We start from the raw sequence: 20072 nt of genomic DNA on the forward strand, positions 1-20072 counted from the left end.
ATATATTTATTATTAATTTGGCACTGGTTTTACATATTGTTAAGAGCTTTAATTGTGAATAAACTAAAACAGTTTATTTGAGCTATGCCATAACCATCCCTAACCATCTCTAAACCTTTTCCAGTCACTCGTAGAAACAAAATACAAATTATACCTTACCTAGATAGATAGGTACAAGTGTAGTTTAGTGCATCGTCAATGTTGTTTTTATGCTTCTCTATAATTTTCTGTGTTAGGGTGAGCATGTTGTTTAAACTTTCTCACAATTTATGGCTTTCAATTATCCGGATTTCAAGTTTAAAGTTCATTCCCAGTTGAAGCCTTATGATGAACTTTAAGCTTGAAGTGATTAAAAAAGATTTTCTAGGTTGATACCCAATCACATATTGGTATTCCATTGCCTTGGATTTTCGACCGGACGGGGCTTAGCAATTGGAGCAAAATATCCTCAAACTTTGGAGCTGTCTCAAAAGGCAGGAGAAGCCATCTTGACTCAACACTGGTATTCAAAATGATGACATTTTATTCAGATGTTTCATACGTAATATTGATGCCATCATCTATTGGAAAAATCTTGCAAAGAAAGAAAAATCCATGAGACCGAGATGAACCCTGATCCTTTGATTTTCCGATAAAACCTTATCCTCAATCTATATCCTCCAACCTGAACAGTTTATCCAACGTATTTGTCTTTTGGAGGTGAAGCAAGCCAGATTGGATCTTGAGTGTTTAGCTTTACCGTCCAACTTTTAAACCATAATCCGATATCATCTGTGAACCAGATCATCCTTAACCATCCCTAAATATAGGAAATGTGTTGTAACACGTTTTAAGCAGATATAAAACGAATAAGAGGACCTGAGTCGAAAAATATCAACTGTTTTTTCTGCTAATCTGCTTTTTAAAAATAAAGGCTGGTGTTCTTCAGGGAAGCGTTCTAGGACCAATGCAGTCTGCTTTATCAGAGTGATAGGATGTCAGTGGCCGCAAGAGGTAAAGCGTTTACTCGACTCTCATCACTCTAAGGTAGTGTCCAGCGGCAAACACGGTACCCACCTCAGTTGATATGACCTCTACTGTTGCGCACCCCCGTAGAACAAGAAAAATATAGTGACATTCGTAGACATCACTGTCTCTGACACTTGACATTGAAGCATCGACCAGAAAACTTAAAATTTGAGCAACCTGGTTGACAAGATTGGAAAATAAAAATAAATGATCATAAATCTGCCGACTCTGGATCAAGGTATTGTCCTAAAGAAGAAAGCAAGTTGTCACTGCTAAGCTTTCGACCTATTTTAAGGTTATCATCAGGGCAAAACAATATTAAATATGTCTACACGGATTGACATATTTAAGCTTTTTACAGGCGATCACAAATTTCCCTGAAGACCGACCGTCCCAGCATTGCCAACGATTGGCTAGACTGAACACAACATTCTCACGACGATTAGACAAACGATAAAAAAATGTCGCTTCGCAACAAATGACCGATATACAATGCGCAGTAAAGTAATTTCGGGGATCAATCAAACATTTGAACTACCGTCGAATACAGATTTCCCAATCCAACATCCTTCTATGTATACGATTATATAATACATAACGATCTTATGAAAGATGTCGTAAAATCCCGGTACACAAAATTCCACAAATACATTTCACCACAATCCCTTAGTCCTAAACTTAATATCCCGTACTTTTCAATTATCCTCCCAAGAGATCAAAGTCATCGAGACCTAATGGGCAGTGGGCTTAGCGTACAAGGATCATTGATTCTAGTGCTAGATTGTTTATTTTATTAAATTCACTATTTTTCGTGGTCCGCTTGACCAATTTATCTCAACTTAAAACCTTAATTAATTGAATGTTTATTTTATTTTGTTTTACTTATTTTTTTGTTAAATTACCAGATTTTGTTTTAATTCATTTTTAATATATACAATATATACAACATAAACAATTTAACTTGTGGTACATTCAAATAAATACTGTTGTACAAAAAAAATAAATAAATGGGTTTGCTTTACTATTTTCAGATGCTGAGAAGAAAATATTTAAGTAATTCTATGAATAAATAAAATCTACAGTGTAAAATGAGTGCAATGATAAAGGAAATAATTAAATCTCCAGCATTGCTGTTCAGAAAATTGTTATCACATTAAAAAAAAATAATAATAATAATAAAGTTGTAATAATTGTTTGTTATGTAAAATCATTACAAAGTATGTGATGTAGATATTTATTGTATGTATGACAGCAAATGATGATTTATTTTCATCAAAGAAAATATTGATCAAAATGGTTTTTCGTCATTTAAAGTATTGATGTGAAATACTATTTTAAGATAATTATTACAGAAAAACATGGAGGAAACGAACTAATAAACCCTAACTTATCTTTTTCCTCACTGAAAATTAAGAAATTCTTATTGTACTTCTAAATTGATAGTTGGACTTTTTCGTATTTTCCGATTCTGTAGAGACTATAGCCATTTTCCTAACAACAAATATTGATTTCTTTATAGTTTCAAATTAATTTACATTAATTCATTCATTTACAAGCAAATAGCAGTGCAATGATCATCTGCGGATTTTTCAGTACCGAAAATATAAATATCTTATATTTCACGTCAAATAAAATCTCGTTTTATTTATAACATACTAAGCCAATGGATTCATTATTAAAAAAATAATTGGAATTAATTAGTATGAATTATAAGCAATAACGCAATTTAGGAAGTGTTGTTATGATGCAAAGCGGTAAAGAGTGCAAGGTTAAATGTTGTTTACATGTAAAAATCATTACGTCGACAATTATAATTAAAAATATACGAGTATATGGCCATTATGATGTAAGTTTTTATCCTTTTTATGTCAGCAAATAGTTTATCTAACATCGGAGAAAATATTGATGAAATTAATCTATTAATAATTTAAAATAGTCGAATCTGGAATATTATTTTTCAATAATTACAGGGAAAAAAATAAATGGGAACCAAATTTTAAATTCTAACATATTTTTTTCATATTTGAACCCTGAATTACTGTGGCAATATTGAACGTTACTATATTTTTATTCATTTTTTTAAATTTTGTCTGTTGGAAATTGGCGTAATTTTGTATTCGACTCACCGAATTTTTTCATCAAATAACATCGAAGAAAATATTGATAAAATTAATCTATTAGTCATTTAAAGTATCGATCTGGAATATTACTTTTCAATAATTACTGTACGGAAAAAAATACATAGGAACCAATTTTAAATTCGAGCATATTTTTTAACATTTGAACCCTGAATTATTGTAGCAATATTGAATGTTTCTATATTTTTAGTTTTTTTTTCTGGTTTTGGTATGTTGGAAATTGGCATAATTTTGTATTCGACTCACCGAATTTTCTCTTCAAATAACATCGAAGAAAATATTGATAAAATAAATCTATTAGTCATTTAAAGTATCGATCGGGAATATTACTTTTCAGTAATTACTGTACGGAAAAAAATACATAGGAACCAATTTTAAATTCTAACATATTTTTTTCATATTTGAACCCTGAATTACTGTGGCAATATTGAATGTTTCTATATTTTTAGTTTGTTTTCTGGTTTTGGTATGTTGGAAATTGGCGTGATTTTGTATTCGACTCACCGAATTTTCTCGCCTTGGTCATATTCCCCGAAATTCCAGCACGATTCGGCACGGCGTACAATTCTATCAGGGCATCTTTGACTAGACTGAGGAGAGCCCCGGCTCGGATCGTAGGGATCGACGTTATCTTAAGATAAAGACGTCCATTAGCTACTGTTTACTATCGGAGATACGACGTGATTAGGAATTATTTTAGCCAAAAACCCGCTTTCATAATTCGAGAATCTATTATGGAACTTTCCGCAAATTCGCCTTTCACTTGGGGCGGAGATGGTCTTCCGCCCCCGGGGGAAAGTGGTTTATTTTGAAAGCGGACGGATTATCTTACGATTGTGCACAGTGGATATCGTCAAAACAAACCGAATTTCGATTTATTTTTCAAGAGCACACAGATAAAGTGAAAATCGAATACAATCTGAGTTTTAACATAAGTTAAATAATTTTTGTGCAAAGTGAGACATTTTTTCTTTTTGCAATAAAGCATTGAGCAAGGATGTAAAACAAATATGACTAATTTTTTGCACTCGAATGACTAAACTCCAAACCATGTATAACTAAAAATTAAATTAATTATTTTGAATTAATTAAGGCTTTGGTCGAGATAAAAAAGTCAGTGTCACGAGCGGGATTCGAACCCACGACCTTCGGCTAAATACGCCGCTGCTCTACCCCCTCCGACACCAACTTCCCATCTCAACCCACCGTGATCCATTAAAGTTCGTGGTCCTATTGACCAAATAACTTCTTTCAATTAATTAATCTTTATGTAAGGTATTGGTTGAGATAAAAATTGGCAAAAAGAAGGGAAAATTCAAAAGTTGGGTTGAGATGGGAAGTTAGTGTCCGGATCGAGGTCACGATAGCTCAAGTGGTAGAGCAGCGGCGTATCTAGCCGAAGATCGCTGGGTGGGTGGGTTCGAATCCCGCTCGTGACCCTGACTTTTTTTATCTCAACCAAAGCCTTAATTAATTGAAAAGAATTTATTTGGTCAATCGGACCACGAAACCTAACAGACAGATTAAATTAATTGTTTGAACTATTCAGTAAGAGAAAAAGTCTGAATTTAAAAAGAAATTCAAGGACATTCCTTGGCAAATTACCACCATGATAAATAGACACAAAAATAAAAAAAACAGCTGATACGTAATTTTTACAAAACTGTTATCAACCGGAAACCACTTTTTTCTCTTTGTTTCAGGTTAAAATGTCAAGTTTTGTTCAATGATTCTTGCCCTGCTAGAAGTAAATAACAAAATTTCAAAATAATTGAAAATGAGGATCACATTGACCATTTAATAATCGAGCTATATAAAACTATTACATTTTTATAATCGGCTTACACAATTTATACGGCCAATTACATAATAATTGATTTAAACAAATGTCAACTACTGATTATAAATAGTCATAGATAGCCCTATCTGCGAGAGTGTAAAAACGAGATAAACTGTGTGCCAGATTCTTCGCAAAAAATAAATATGGAGTGTGGCATCCTTACCTATCGTACTTTTTAAACGTTTGAAATATCTTTCTTCATAAGTGTAACTACTTCATTACAAATCACCCCTCTCTCTTTCATATCTTTCTTTCTCTCTTTCTCTCTCTCGCTTACTCACTCTCTCTTTCGCGCTTTCTCTCTCTCTCTCTCTCTCTCTCTCTCTCTCTCTCTCTCTCTCTCTCTCTCACTCACTCACTTACTCACTTTCTTCCTTCCCTTTAATTCTCTCTTACTTTTGCACGCTATCACTTTCGTTCTCTCACTATCTCTACTCTCTCGCTCACTCACTCTCTCTCTCTCTCTCTCTCTCTCTCTCTCTCTCTCTCTCTTTCTTTCTCTCTCTCACTCACTTTCTTCCTTCCCTTTAATTCTCTTTCACTCTTGCACGCTATCATTATCGTTCTCTCACTATCTCTGCTCACTCACTCTCTTTTCATTCCTCAGCCACACTCACTCCCATTCTCTCTTTATCTCTAAAGAGTGCAGATCGTCTCAAATCCAGATGGCCAAGAAAGCTCAACAATGATGAGTCAGTGGTTGTAAACAAAGAAAACAGCCATTGAAAATCGCGAAAGCCTGAAAAGCGTCTGAATGACCAAACCAGGGAGAATGGGCGAACATGAAAGACCGAAAACGACCCAGTTACAAATCAACAAGGAGATTATCACTAAGATGATCATAAGAATAGAAATATTTTAAAAAACGATGATTTTAATTGACTCAACCATCCCGTGAGCCAACATACTACTCCAAAAATACGTAAATTAGATTAATATGTTATGTTTCTTCTGTTAAATATATAATTTTTAAACACAAATGTTTAGAAATTATGTTAATTTTAATCGGAAAATCCATAATAAATATTCTAAACTTGGTGGGGTTTTAAGGAAAAACAGGTCGGTTTTATCTTACGTCCATGCGTCCTTGGAATTTGTTTTTCACCAAGAGGAGATACGCCAATAAAAAATAAAAAATCTCGAAAAACAGAAAAGACGGGGATATTCCCATCATTATTAAGGCAAACTTCGGCACAATCTATCATCGATTTCAATATAAGGGACGCCTTGGGACTTAAATGAACTTCCATCGGATTTAATGCCGACTCTGATTCGCCCTCTTGGGAATCACTGTGATACTGTGGGATACTGTGAAATAAGATATTAAGTTTTGCGTTTGAATTAAGGCCGATGGAGAAAATCAACTTGAAAAATATAAATTTTCCGACATTAAGAATCCATATCAATATCTGCAATTGATGTTCCTCTTTTCTCTCGTCGTCCATCGTCAGCGAAGATCAGTCAAATTTTTTTCGAATCTACTTCCCTGAATCTTCTGTGGTGAAAAGATTGAATTATTATTATTACAATCCAGCTTAAATATAGCTATATATACTAAGTAATAGAAAAGCCTAAAGACATCTCAGTAACCCGATGCTCTCCGATCATCTTGACGTATCTCATATCGCAGGATTTTGTCTTTCAGACAGGTTTCGACATGCCCGTCATTCATAAATGATATAGTTTATTTTTGAAAGTTAATTATTGTTGTTTTAACAAATCATGCGGTTTCGGCATGCTTGAGTCAGGTCAGGTCGGTCAACAATCGGTCGTTGTTTTGGCTTCCTAAGGGGAGTTTCGGTAAAGATATGCCAAAGGGTGGAAAAGGGCATAAGGAACAGGATAATCACATCCACCTTGGGCGAGGCGACATCCGGGGGATACCTTCAAGGATCTTTAATGAGCCCAAAACCTGGTGGAACAATGCCAAGGTATGAGGCAGCCGAAAGACGAACCAGGTTGGACTCATGTCAGGGCACTGCCTCTTAAAAAAGCACACGCACCGGATAAGAGTACAGACAGAAGAAACACTGCGCTAAGGCTGCTTCCCGCCATTTGCATATCAGTTAAGAGATGGCTTGGCTAGATGGGAAAAAATTTTGTGTAACTCTATTCAGGGACGACTGAACAGGGAATTTTTTCCATCGGTCTCATGCCGCTTACAGAAGAGCCACCTGTGAATGAACTACAGGCTTACTCAACTCCTGACAGGACATAGAAAATTGGCGGAGTATCTCTTTCGCTTTAATATTATCCCCGACCCAGCTTGTTCTTGCAGTCGGGCGCCTTCTCAGATTGTGGATCACCTTCTTCTGAAGTGCGATGGAGTGACGGCGGCCAGGCTTCCGTTGTTGCAACACATGGTGACCCGGGGCTTAGTAAGATTTTCCAGCTCTATCGTCTCATTAAAGACGTCCACCAAAACTGTATTACTCTTGACTCGGTGGACACGATCTATCATATTTTGTCGTCTAAACAGATAATCAGGTTTTATTTTTTGCTCCTTTACTATTGGACTGAGTCATTTAAGAAGAACCTCTTAAAAATTTAGAAAACAAAAAGACCTTGCGATCTTGTTTAACCTAGTTTAGGCATTATCTCAGCGCACTATCAAAATTGGAGTATTGATGATACGGATGATCCGTACTACAAAAAGATGAACTGAACCATATTTTTTGCCATACTTTCACTGACAAAGCCATAATATATTTTGCAGAAATACCTGACTTGATGGCTTTTTCACCGTTGATGACCGATATGCGTCAAGCATCTACATGCGTTCCCGGTTACTCATCGTCAACAAGACAAGAGGATCTTTAACGTCCGCACCTGGCTCATGGCCTTATCGGACGTTTTGATTCTCAAGATGAGAGCTGACGCACCTCCGCATACGACGGAATAGTGTTATCGCGGCAGCATTGGTGTGGTGGTGTCCCGGCCCCTAGGGGTCGGTAACCACGCTCTCCGCTTGTCCACTCCGAATGGTCGGGCCCGCATTATGCGTCGGGTCGTACGCCGCACGCGAGGGGCTAACGGGCCGAAATACATCAGCCCGTCCCCCCCTCGCATACTCCCTAGATAGAGAAAGCGACTCTATCTCTCTGAGTGTAGAGGCTCCTCTAGCGTCGAAACTTCCGGGAACGCCCCGACAGCCGTTTTAGTTTATAGTGGGATTGCTACCCACCCCCTAGATGAGCACTGTCTACGGTAAAAAGTCTCTTATCGAACTCAGCCTACACCTGCTGTACGCATTCGAGGGACGCCATAGGTCTAGCCTAGGTGGTCCGATCCTTCGCTTCCCCAAGGGTACCACGCCGGTCATACGCACAACAATGCAAAGCATACTCGAGTCAAAGACGCCGACTCACTACCCTTTTCAGTGAGGAACGGTACATACCTTTTAAGTAACGTAGCCTGACTTCCTGTGTTATAATATATGATGGGTTTTGGTCTGCGTGTCGGTGAACTGATGTTGAACCGGCACACGGCCACTTACTGGGTTTGTTCCTCTCGACTCACGGGTTTTTTTAAGTTATTCAAACGCATTTCGGCATTGCGCCATCTTCAGTGGGGAACTCTTTACATTATTTGCACTTTGTGACTTGACAAAGTTATAATGGATTAGCATAGTTAATACAACATTTTGTCATTTTTCCAGATTTGCGCATTCGACTCTGGGTTTATAGTGAGAAAAACGCCCTCGAGTTTAAACAGACTTGCAATGCAAACATATCAAATTATTAAAGATGTGAAACGACCTTCTGATTATCTGGCCCGATTTAATCTGCCCGGTTTTAAAATTAACCCTTTTATATTCGCCTCGCCCGTTCTATCGGCCATTTCAAACGCTCGATTTCGACCAGTTTATCCTGGATGATCCATTAGCTGAAAATTATTAGTGACCCGCCAGATAAGACGGGCTGTTTGCCCTCGCCGGGAAAAGTAAACATGCCGCCTGCCGTCTGAAAAACATCGACTCTCTTTTTATTTATGGCTGGAAAAGCGTTTTTCGTCTTTGTTGAAAAAGCGACGACGGTCAGAGTCGCCTGCGGATAGCGGCTGGCAACTTCGCCGTCACGTGAGTACGAACGAAGGCACCCTGCCAACTTCAATCCGACCGGAAAGCTCCCAACAAAACTTTACTAGCGAAATATTTAAGTATGAATAACAATTTATTAACAAATAACAATCATACACAAATAAAAAATAACTTTTATAGACAATAATTATTATATTTGATTATTATTATAGGGGTGGTTCGTTGGAGCTGATCCTTTTACTGGGTACCAGTAAAATTTACAGATCAAGTAAAGTGTGTGTGTGTGTGTGTGTGTGTGTGTGTGTGTGTGTGTGTGTGTGTGTGTGTGTGTGTGTGTGTGTGTGTGTGTGTGTGATCTGTTCCACCTTTGTTTGGTGAATAGTTGAAATATGTAAGCGGGTAATTGAAATTCTCATTTGAAGAAACAAACAAATGAAACTATGAATGCAAACATATTTTAATTTTGACTATGTAGGTCATCTATAGGTTTGACAAGCTTTTCTGCTTTATTTTATTGATAATAGTGCACATTATTATCTACATGCACACACAAAAAAATTGTAAACCAAATTACACTTAATCAGAAATTCAGAATTTAATAAAAATTATTTAATTATGATGGTTTGAAAGAAAATTCACCAAAACGCCGGATAGATTAAAATTTAATAAACAATTTTATTATCTAGCTTTTGCTGTTCTTAATAACGCGTATTACCTCTTCTGGCCTCTTGCAGGGCTTTAAGGTCCTACCCATCTTTTTATCAAGTCCCATAAGGGCTCTAACGATTCATGTCAGGAGAACATGTTAAACATTCTGGTAATCCCTACATCCGCCAATTGGCTTTTGGTAATTGGTGTCAACTAGAGCGGACGTGCACATGGTTTAACACATGGTTTTAAGTTGTCCCAAATAAATAGAGCGAATGGGACCACAGCTTCCAGAAGAACCTCTTGAATGTACCTTAGTGCAATCAAATCAGTTCGGTACGGGCATGGGCGACGATTCCATCCCATACCTAACTGACTGTCTTTGAATAAGCTGTGACTCACCCTTGGCACATGAAGCCAAGACTTTTCCTATTATGTCTTCTCCATATACGGTCCCGGTCATCTGGTTCTGATTGCTATAAACCAAACTGATATCTGTGAAGCCCCCCCCCCTCCTGTTCAAGTGTCCAAGCGAGATCTTGATTTGGTAATAGTCGCTTTTCTGCTCGATGCCTCTTCTACGACTAGAAACTAGACTATTCTCTCGAAGCCTTCTGATGACTGTTTTAAAGCTCACCCTTGCATTGCGAAGTGTTTGGAGTTGACTACCTATCAAGGAAGCCGTTAAATTACGTTTAGTGCGTTAACAACAATATGCTCTCAGTTATCGGGTTTGTGATCAAGACCTAAGCCTCTTCAAAATTTTGCAGACAGCAGATCAAACCCTAACAATCTGTTTTGCCAAGTCGTGGCTCTTTTTGTCTCGCTTTCTGCGTAATTTTTCGGACCAAACAACATTCTAAGTGGGACTGATATTACAATATTGTTCGTTGGATGTTTTTCATAAAAATGAATAACTTCTGTTTTTATTTTATGAACATATTTTGTTGTAAATTAAACCGGGTTAAATTCCAAACTCAAAGATTCGAATGCATTCTTCTCAAAACTGTACAGTTTCATAAAGGCGCATAGTTTCAATTTGTTTTTCTTCAATCAATATTTAGCCAATTAATAGTAGCAAATTAATGGAACTTGCTTACATCAAGTTTTCTCACGTACACTCTGGATCATGGTGTGGTCAGTTGTTACTCTAAGCCTTCGACATATTTTAAGGTCATCATCAGGGCAAAACAACCTCAGTCCGTAGAAATGTTAAGACTGAGTCGGTCTTCGTGGAAATTTGAGATCGCCTGTAAAATACTTAAATATATCAATCTGTAGAACTATTTAAGTTTCTTTTGCCCTGATGACCTTAAAATAGGTCAAAAGCTTAAATACGTCTACAGTTTGACATATTTAATTATTTTTCAGCCGATCCTTGGCAATGTTAAGACTGAGACGGTCTTAAATTTGAGATCACCTGTAAAATACTTAAATATATCAATCTGTAGAACTATTTAAGTTTCTTTTGCCCTGATGACCTTAAAATAGGTCAAAAGCTTAAATACGTCTACAGTTTGACATATTTAATTATTATTCAGCCGATCCTTGGCAATGTTAAGACTGAGACGGTCTTAAATTTGAGATCACCTGTAAAATATTTATAATTTGAAAGTGGCAGTAACAACTGAATTTGCTATTTTCTTCAAGACCACACCTTGATCCAGAGGGACCGTGAGTGAAAAAGTGGTCGATACTTCTAACATTGAAAATCAAGTTTTCTTTAAATAAATAAGTCTGTTTCCTGGTTATTCAATTGTAAATGGTCTTATCAAAACTTATTTCCTTTAAGGATCGATCAACCGACAACACCAAATCACTTTTTTTCCAGAGCTGTTATCGTGTTCATCAACGCCAATTACTAATTTGACATACTGGAGAAAAGGAAGAGGGATCTCCAGCTGGAGGTGGTTAAGTATGCCATGAGACAGGTCGTGCCGCATGCGGCAGTTGTACCGACGGTGTCGATGCCTCAAGAAGACGAAAAGAAATCCCAACATCCTCGTTCGGATAAAAACGTCTTCTACGAACAATTCAAGCCAATGTTTGTCATTTTGATCCTGTTCGGCCGGCTGTCGATAACGAGAATCAAAGGTAAGCATTTGAAAGCATAAAGTACATACTTCTCGCGCTGAATGTTGAAACTTGACAGCAGTTGGATGTTTGAGGTGTTCTTCGCAGCTTGCCTTCGTGCCTGTTAATACGGCCAAAAAGTATACAAGTGCACGTAAAATGAATAGGAACGAATTGAAAAATTTTTGGTTTCTATTATAAATGTGCACGCAGAATGTGCGCGCGTTAGTGTGCATGAAATTTTATTCCAGTATGTATTGGTAATGTGCAATCGGACGCTATATGATCTCATTATTTAATTTCGTCGTGCTTGAAAAAATATGTTCGAAAATAGTGAATAGATAATCATAACTGTTAACTTTGTAAATAATTAATTATTAAAGTCCTGAAGAAGTATAGTTTTAAAGAGGATGTATACTACGTTTTTCCAGGTAAGTATGAATGGAGGTACATGTCCTTGCTGATGATCTACTGCATTGTCAACTACGCACTGCAGTCCTACATAGTGTTTCTCGTCTGTAAGAAGAGATTCGACTCTCTAATGGATGCACAGAGGAACTACGACGAGCTCATATTCGCCATGCACATACTTGCTTATCTGAGCATCCACTTCCACTTGCCGTTTACTTACTGGGCTCAAGGTCCTAAGCTGGCCGAGTACATCAACATGTGGAAGAGATTCCAAGACGAATGGTTTCTCACGTTCGGCGATGAACTGAAGCTGAGCCTGAAACGGTTCATCCGTTGGTTTTCTTTTTCGACCATCCCGAGCGTCGTGCTTCTGCTCGTTTTCGAAAAGTACTCGACACTCCACGACCCATGGCTTTACCTCATGCCATACCTGTTCACCATAGTCAGCACCATGCTCGCCCTCGGCCTGTGGTACTGCACCTGCATCGAAATCAACCGCCTATCTAAGAAATCGACTGTCAGGCTGATACAGGTATTTTTTCCGGATGTAAATAATTTTTATATATTTACAAACGGTCTTTCAGCACATAGAGACGAAACCGAATGCGGCCTTTCTTCGTCAGTGGAGACACCTTTGGATTTCTCTCAGCTCGCTCAGCTCCTGGCTCGGATCCCACCTATCCGGGATAATAGCGTCTATCTTTCTCACGTTCAGCCTGACTTTCCTCCTGGGTCTGTACAACGCCTTGTCGTTGATAATTAAGCTGGACATCTCTTGGAAAGCGATCGGCTACCTCTCGGCCAGCACATTATCGCTCTGTATAATCTACACGCTGTGCGACGCAGGGCAAAAGGGATCAAAAGAGGTGAATGGCGAGTCCGTTTCATAAAATTCCTTGCTAAATCTAATCGGCTGATGTTTTAGATTTCGACCTACGCCTTCCAAGAAGTGCTGAAGACAAAATTGGCATCAAACTCTCTAGACATACGATACGAAGTTAGTGTATAATTACATTCATAGCAATAGAATCTATTGTTTGATTATTACCAATCATCATGGAGAGAAGTTTTAATTATGTAATAAGCAGTAATAACTACAACTTCACTGATATCACCCAAACACTGAAGATGGTGAAATGCCGAAACGCGTCTTTATTTACAAAAATCAGGGAGGATAGGCAGACCAGGATGTTAGGTAACTATCGAATAACAGGTTTATCAACCCGCAAACCGCAGGAGCAAATCTCACAACTTAAATTATTGTTAGAAGGAGTTTGATTTAACATCAGGTTGACGCAATGTCACCATCTCCCCATGATATGCCTTTTATCGTTTCACAGAAACTAACTAAACATACAATTCTTACATTCTTCTCATACAATTTTTTTTAATGTTAAAACAGAATTCCAACAATTTCATCTGCAATTGTTTTTTACTGTATAATTTGTTTGCAGCTTTCTCTTTTGATAAAATCAATAGAGGCCAATTTACCTGAAATAGAGCTTGCTGGATTTGTGACTATGAATCGTTCATTGTTCATAAGTGTGAGTGTGAGTATTTGAAAAATTTACAAAGTGGTTTATATTTTATTTTGTTTTTTCCAGTTTGTCTCGAACACAATCACATATCTGATCGTCATTCTTCAATTTAAATTCAATTGAGGCACAGGAAGACTGCATCAATACACTTTTATTTATAGGTTTTTTGTCACGGAATTATTTTTATAATGAGATTATTTTGAAGGAAAAAAGGAACTTTTTGTTGGGTTTTATAATTTTATTTCACAACACACAGTTTATATTTGCCTTAACGTCCTGTGGCGTTCGAACTAAGGCTTTCTTTTGGGAGTGTTTCAATCCGAAAACCCAAGCTGGACAAGTCTTCAATATTACATTGTTGTCCGGCTTGTACTTATCAGGCCCAGGTTTGATCTCACTGAAAACAAAATTTAAAAAATAATAACGACAAATTGTATATACAAATGGAAATATAAAAGCATATAGAGATAATTTATATATATTGAAGATAAATTACTTTTTATTCAACCTTTCCCGTCTTCCTAATAGCAAAGCCTCAGGAGCCTTTTTCTTAACGTAATCTAAATTTTGTGCATTGTAACGTGCAGGGCCCGGAGATCCTTTGACTGTTGCGCCCAAAGCTGTCGTTGGTCTCACCCCCCTGTGATTAATATCAAATATAAGCAATGTCAAATTGAGCAAAATAAGTTGATTTACATGACCCATTTTGGCGCAGATGGAAAATATGGTACATTGTTGGCAATGGTCGATTCAATCATGTACTTAGGCCCTGGTATTAAATGCCTCATTTTTTTCTCCCGGCCAGATGTAAAATACCAAGTCGGCGATGATTTTGCATTCGGCAATTTGTCCACTAGGTACTTATCCGGACCAGGGCCCACCCTCTTTCCAACTGTTTAAAAGTCATAGATAAAAACTTTCTCTTGTCATAATGATCAGTCATTCTGTCAATCTTAGGCCACCTGATGTCCTCCTTGGAATTACGATCACTGATTGATTAGAATAAGGTCCATTTCTTGTCATATTGCATGTCATATATTTGGGCCCCGGTAACAAATTTGTATTTTGTTTTTTATTATGACGACCTGCGATAGAATAAGCCGGCTCCCTGTACTTAGTCGGATCATGATTTTCAAAACCAACCAATGTTTGCAAAACGTATTTTGGTCCTGGATAAATAAAAAAAGTTTATAACTACCTCTAAGAATTATTCTTAGGTTTTAAAGCAACTAGCCAAAGAATTTAAAAAACCTAAATACTTTAAATGTATATGTTTATAACTTATTTATTAAAATTTAAAAACATATTCTAAAAAGCTAAAATCCTGCATTCAATCATGAAATGATTTATATTGGGATTTTACAAAGAATGCTGTTATAATTGAACAAGTAAGGAATTACTTTCTGTGAAATTTTACTGACAACTGTGAGTTAATCATCCTATAGAGGAGCATCTCTTGAGAAATGTAAAATAAGTTGACAGCCAAACCAGTGAGAACAAGAAGACTATTTACTTTTCTAGGATTTGTTGTAGAGGTCTGAACTTGCAGTTGTATCGTCCATAATCATTCTGATAAATGTCAAGACACTTTTTATGATCTTTCATCATCTTTAGTGGAGGGTTTGCGGACGATCAGAACAGTTAGGGTGATAGAAAATAATTTTATCAAAAAATGTTATTATTTGAACTTTATCGATATTTTGCTCTGACTATCGGATTGGTCTGTCAGGCATATTTCGGCATGTCATCATCAGTGCGTCTGTCCTGAAATGCTGAAACACATCTGACAGAACAACCCAACAAGGATAGGCAGACCAAGATGATCGGTAAGAATCAATTGTAGGTTTTTCACCCTACTGACCACAGGAAAAATTTTCTATTACTTTTTTTAATATCTAAGGATATATATACTTCAAGTTACGTTTTTTCTAGTCTTTGTTACTTTTTTATAGTCTGAAATGTTATACACAACAGCAGATGACAAGATTGTAGGTCATGACCACCTAGGTGATACAGATCTTTGTGTATAAATCAAAAAGCAAAATTATATTGATCCAAAAAGTTATTCCAACATATTCCCAAGAGATTTTTGTGTATATAGATAAGAGATTTGCAATTATCAAAAATCCTGCAGTCGGGTACTCCTTGAACTTAAATCACCTACCTGGAATCATATTTAATTTCAAGCTTAACCAAAACGGCACAACACAAGAGTAATTTTTCAAATTTAAACAATATACTACAGAGAGCAAATGGTTACTTGGTTGAAGAATTTATTCCATATGTTTGCCTATAAAATTGAAATGCTATTAATATTTTTTCAAAAGTGATGTGTGATACATTACATATTTCTACAATTCCCGGGGACAAAATATTTTACACAATAATATTCAATGGATTCATCTCTTGGCAGGTCAAAAACAATGCAGTAATTCAACTATTTGTATAATTACATAGCTACTAAAGAAGTTCTCATTCATAAATTACATAAATTTTAGATCCATTATATTTAGTGGTCCAATTGGCCAAATAACTTCTTTCAATTAATTAATCATATTATGGTTGAAATGAAAAAGTTAGTGCCGAAGGTCGTGGGTTCAAATCCCGCTTGTGACACTAACTTTTAAAGATTAATTAATTGAAATAAATTGTAGACTTTATGCAAATGTTGGTAGGAAACATAAATTGGAAAAGAAAGAAAAAAGCCTATTTATTTAATATTTTTTTAGATTTACAGATAGCAATAAATAAAATAAATAAAAAAATATTATTAAGAATTTACATAACCAATAACTGGCTTAAATAGTTCATTTTAAAATTTAAAAATATTCTTGGCAAATGTACTACCATTAAAGAACTTGAAATCACCTACACTAACAACCTGACATTTAACTTGCATCTCACTTCAATAATTAATAAGGCAAATCAACTTTTAGGTTTCTTTCATAAAAATACTAGAAATTTTAAGTATACAAAAGCAATGATTATACTATCTAAGGTCCATCCATTTTAGAATAGTGTTCGGTTGTTTGGTTACCATAGTAGAAAATACTAAGAAATTCAATAGAACATGTACCACGATGATTTATCCCCACTCTCTGGTTTAAAATTACGAGAACATACTTAGATACCCTGTACGAACTTATAATGGAATCTGAAGAAGGCAATCACTAAACTTAAGATGACAAAATAATGACCTGATATTTTCTTACAAACTCTTAAATATCATCGACTGCCCACAATTAATCTGTCAAATTTCCATGTCCCCCATAATATCAGAAAAAAAATATTTTGTTCAAAATCAAATTATAATACAAATTTAAAATATAGCCCAATTTAGTCGAGGACTCATGGACTTGAGAAATAAACAACATTTACATTGTGAGGCTTTTCACATTTCCTTAATTTGTTTTAAACATTTTTTTAAATATTGATGATGGCAATTGCTTTTTATTTGTTTATATATTTCTGTTGTTTTCATTATTTTTTCCATTATTTTCATTTTTTTCATTCCTTGAACTTCCTTTAAATTTGTTTATATATTTCTGTTGTTTTGATTATTTTTTTCCATTATTTTCTTTTTTTTTTCATTCCTTGAACTTCCTTTATATTTGTTTATATATTTCTGTTGTTTTGATTATTTTTTTCCATTATTTTCTTTTTTTTTCATTCCTTGAACTTCCTTTATATTTGTTTATATATTTCTGTTGTTTTCATTAATTTTTTTCATTCTTTATAACTTCCTTTATATTTGTTTATATATTTCTGTGGTTTTCATTATTTTTTTCATTCCTTGTAACTTCTTTTATATTTGTTTATATATTTCTGATGTTTTCATTAGTTTTTTTCATTCCTTGTAACTTCCATTATATTTGTTTAAATATTTCTGATGTTTTCATTAATATTTTTTCATTTCTTGTAACTTCCTTTATATTTGTTTATATATTTCTGTGGTGTTCATTAATTTTTTTTTCATTCCTTGTAACTTCCTTTATATTTGTTAATACATTTCTGATGCTTTCATTGATTTTTTTTTTATTCCTTGTAACTTCCTTTATATTTGTTTATATATTTCTGATGTTTTCATTTTTTTTCTTTCTTCCTTGTAACTTCCTTTATATTTGTTAATACATTTCTGATGTTTTCATTGATTTTTTTTTTATTCCTTGTAACTTCCTTTATATTTGTTTATATATTTCTGATGTTTTCATTTTTTTTCTTTCTTCCTTGTAACTTCCTTTATATTTGTTAATACATTTCTGATGTTTTCATTGATTTTTTTTTATTCCTTGTAACTTCCTTTATATTTGTTTATATATTTCTGATGTTTTCATTTTTTTTCTTTCTTCCTTGTAACTTCCATTATATTTGTTTATATATTTCTGATGTTTTCATTTTTTTTTCATTTCTTGTAACTTCCTTTATATTTGTGATGTTTTGTTGTATAGTTTAAACGCTTATAGAACTTGTAACTGGGTATATTTACCCGTATAAATATACAAAATGTTCCGATTTACCTCTCAAAAACAAAAGATTACTTTACGACACCCTAGTTGCTGATAGACTTATGTACTGGATGTGTGGCGTTCAGCCAAATATTTGAACATTCACGTTCAAACTGCCCAATCCTTAATCCTACAAAAAATCACTGATGCTACATTTTACATATCTAGGGTAAACTAAACATACGTGCTTAAATATGCCTTTTATTCAAGATGAAATCCTTTCCCATTACCGCAAATTTCATAACCCCTCCCCCCAAGCACCGCAAATCAGCGCATCCAAAAACTCAAATCCCAACTGATTCCTTCAAACCCTGGCCAACTGAAGAGATGATGGCTGTGAGAACTCCTACACACTATTAGTGAAAGTGATAATGACATAATAATTAAACAGGCAACATGTTAGCACCACTGGAGTACCAGCAATGGGTATTTTCTTCTCTTTTGTTTTTAATTTTGTATATATTTTTTATCTATGTTATGTTACCATATTGTTGCTAGTTGTAAATGTACTGAAAATTAAAAAATAAAAATAAAATAACTGAATCAAGATACATCAAAACAAGTGTTTTTAGAATGATTTTAATGAGAAATTTTCACACGTTCAACTATTGCCTGGCCCGGGAGCAAGACCATATCCAGACTTCTTCCGTCTGGGATCGAAGTCATCTTAAATAAATCTGTTTTATATTGAACTCAACAACCATAGTAGTGTCCGCCATCATTGGGCATCCTGAGAAGCATCTGTTTCCACGAGTGCCTCACGCCTAGTGAGTACGCAGGCGATTCACGTTTTATTTTATTATAGTTCCCATAGTATTTTGGCCCGGGTTGGATTGTAGCTGGGGTTCTGAAATGAATCATTAGTGCTAGAAAGGAATAACTGTATATAGTTATTATTTACACTTTGGGTTCGGTCCTTTTGGCCCCTAAAGGTACACCGGGTGACTTTCTTAAATATATATCCATGTTGGTATGAAAATATTTTCCGGGACCGGGCGAATTGCTGACTTGTAGTGCAGAGCAAAAATTTGACTTTCCTATTCTAAAAATCAAAAAGATGATAAAGGACCCAGATCAATAAAAATTAAATCACCTCTCTTACAAACAAGCACAAGGACTGCTTGGAAATTCTAAACCACGTCCCAAAGTGCCTGCAAGCATGTATTTAGGTCCTGGCTTAATATCCGGTTGTGGGTTGTAAAATGTACCAAGGTGTGATGCTTCCGGAGATTTTTTGTATCGTGAGTCGGACTTAATGTTAGGGTAATATTTACCAGCACCAGGAGTCTGTTTTGTAACTGGAATTACATTTTTGTAAAATAAATTTGTGAAATATCTGAAGTCAAACAAATATCGCTTTGTTAAAAAATATAAATTGGCATCCTATTTATGTTCAGACGTACATTTTTCTTGGTTGTCAAACCTCGAACTCAGGAAAGCGCTCTTTGATTGGTAAGGACCACGATTACTCAGTTTGTCACACTGGTACTTAGGTCCGGGACTGATACTCTTACTCTCGTTGGAAATTTTGAAGTTCAAGCTGTACGCAGGCTCACGCGGCCTTGTGATATCATGCTTGTCATATCCGACGGTTGTCGGCAATAAATATTTTGGTCCTTGAAAAGGAATATTTTTGTATTAAAGAAATAGGAACATCCACAGCAACATTTACCTGGAGAATGCATCTCAAATCGCAATAATAAAGTTTAGAAAATGTTCAATTTCAAGCTACTAACACTAGCCGAGTAATTGATTTTCATTAAATCTACAATAACTATGAACTAAGGTTTGCTAACAAAATGTGAAAAAAACTTAAGTTAATATAAAAAATTACACATGGGAAAGTTATGAATAAATACTTTTATACATATG

The 20072-nt window shown here is 35.4% G+C and overlaps 3 protein-coding genes across 5 annotated transcripts; 1 reads left to right on the forward strand and 2 right to left on the reverse strand.

Annotated features, from left to right (window-relative positions):
* Window positions 1-1998: 1998 nt before the first annotated feature.
* LOC106663776 (gustatory and odorant receptor 22-like) lies at window positions 1999-13869 on the forward strand. Of its 3 annotated transcripts, none has more exons than XM_024227493.1 (7): window positions 1999-2854; window positions 11505-11767; window positions 12178-12689; window positions 12742-13023; window positions 13083-13154; window positions 13612-13701; window positions 13762-13869. In XM_024227493.1, the coding sequence occupies exons 2-7, from the start codon at window positions 11596-11598 to the stop codon at window positions 13816-13818; spliced, it is 1185 nt and encodes a 394-aa protein (XP_024083261.1). In that variant the 5' UTR covers window positions 1999-2854; window positions 11505-11595; the 3' UTR covers window positions 13819-13869. The 3 variants fall into 3 exon arrangements, with proteins under 3 accessions (XP_024083261.1, XP_014244354.1, XP_024083260.1); XM_014388868.2 differs by lacking the exon at window positions 1999-2854 and adding an exon at window positions 8840-9144; XM_024227492.1 differs by lacking the exon at window positions 1999-2854 and adding an exon at window positions 8840-9064.
* A 26-nt stretch (window positions 13870-13895) lies between these two features.
* Window positions 13896-15989, reverse strand: LOC106663777 (outer dense fiber protein 3-like). The gene is made up of 5 exons (XM_014388869.2): window positions 15860-15989; window positions 14658-14864; window positions 14392-14587; window positions 14192-14335; window positions 13896-14092 (listed from the first exon to the last, which is right to left on the reverse strand). The coding sequence occupies exons 1-5, from the start codon at window positions 15867-15869 to the stop codon at window positions 13939-13941; spliced, it is 711 nt and encodes a 236-aa protein (XP_014244355.1). The 5' UTR covers window positions 15870-15989; the 3' UTR covers window positions 13896-13938.
* Window positions 15990-18760: 2771 nt separating this feature from the next.
* Window positions 18761-20043, reverse strand: LOC106663636 (outer dense fiber protein 3-like). The gene is made up of 5 exons (XM_014388618.1): window positions 19873-20043; window positions 19604-19816; window positions 19303-19498; window positions 19102-19242; window positions 18761-19047 (listed from the first exon to the last, which is right to left on the reverse strand). The coding sequence occupies exons 1-5, from the start codon at window positions 19883-19885 to the stop codon at window positions 18894-18896; spliced, it is 717 nt and encodes a 238-aa protein (XP_014244104.1). The 5' UTR covers window positions 19886-20043; the 3' UTR covers window positions 18761-18893.
* Window positions 20044-20072: the final 29 nt, after the last annotated feature.

This window comes from Cimex lectularius, unplaced genomic scaffold, assembly GCF_000648675.2.
Source record: "Cimex lectularius strain Harlan isolate CLEC.00 unplaced genomic scaffold, Clec_2.1 scaffold116, whole genome shotgun sequence".
Lineage (NCBI taxonomy): Eukaryota > Metazoa > Arthropoda > Insecta > Hemiptera > Cimicidae > Cimex > Cimex lectularius.

Coding starts and splice junctions, on each gene's coding strand:
- LOC106663776 (XM_024227493.1), top strand. CDS start 11,596: ATGAGACAGGTCGTGCCGCATGCGGCAGTTGTACCGACGGTGTCGATG. Junction 12,690..12,741: donor CGACTGTCAGGCTGATACAG/GTATTTTTTCCG, acceptor ACGGTCTTTCAG/CACATAGAGACGAAACCGAA. Junction 13,024..13,082: donor GGCAAAAGGGATCAAAAGAG/GTGAATGGCGAG, acceptor CTGATGTTTTAG/ATTTCGACCTACGCCTTCCA.
- LOC106663777 (XM_014388869.2), bottom strand. Junction 14,588..14,657: donor AATTCCAAGGAGGACATCAG/GTGGCCTAAGAT, acceptor ACTTTTAAACAG/TTGGAAAGAGGGTGGGCCCT. Junction 14,336..14,391: donor TCTGCGCCAAAATGGGTCAT/GTAAATCAACTT, acceptor TATTAATCACAG/GGGGGTGAGACCAACGACAG.
- LOC106663636 (XM_014388618.1), bottom strand. Junction 19,499..19,603: donor GTTTGACAACCAAGAAAAAT/GTACGTCTGAAC, acceptor ATGTAATTCCAG/TTACAAAACAGACTCCTGGT. Junction 19,243..19,302: donor AGCAGTCCTTGTGCTTGTTT/GTAAGAGAGGTG, acceptor TTTGATTTTTAG/AATAGGAAAGTCAAATTTTT.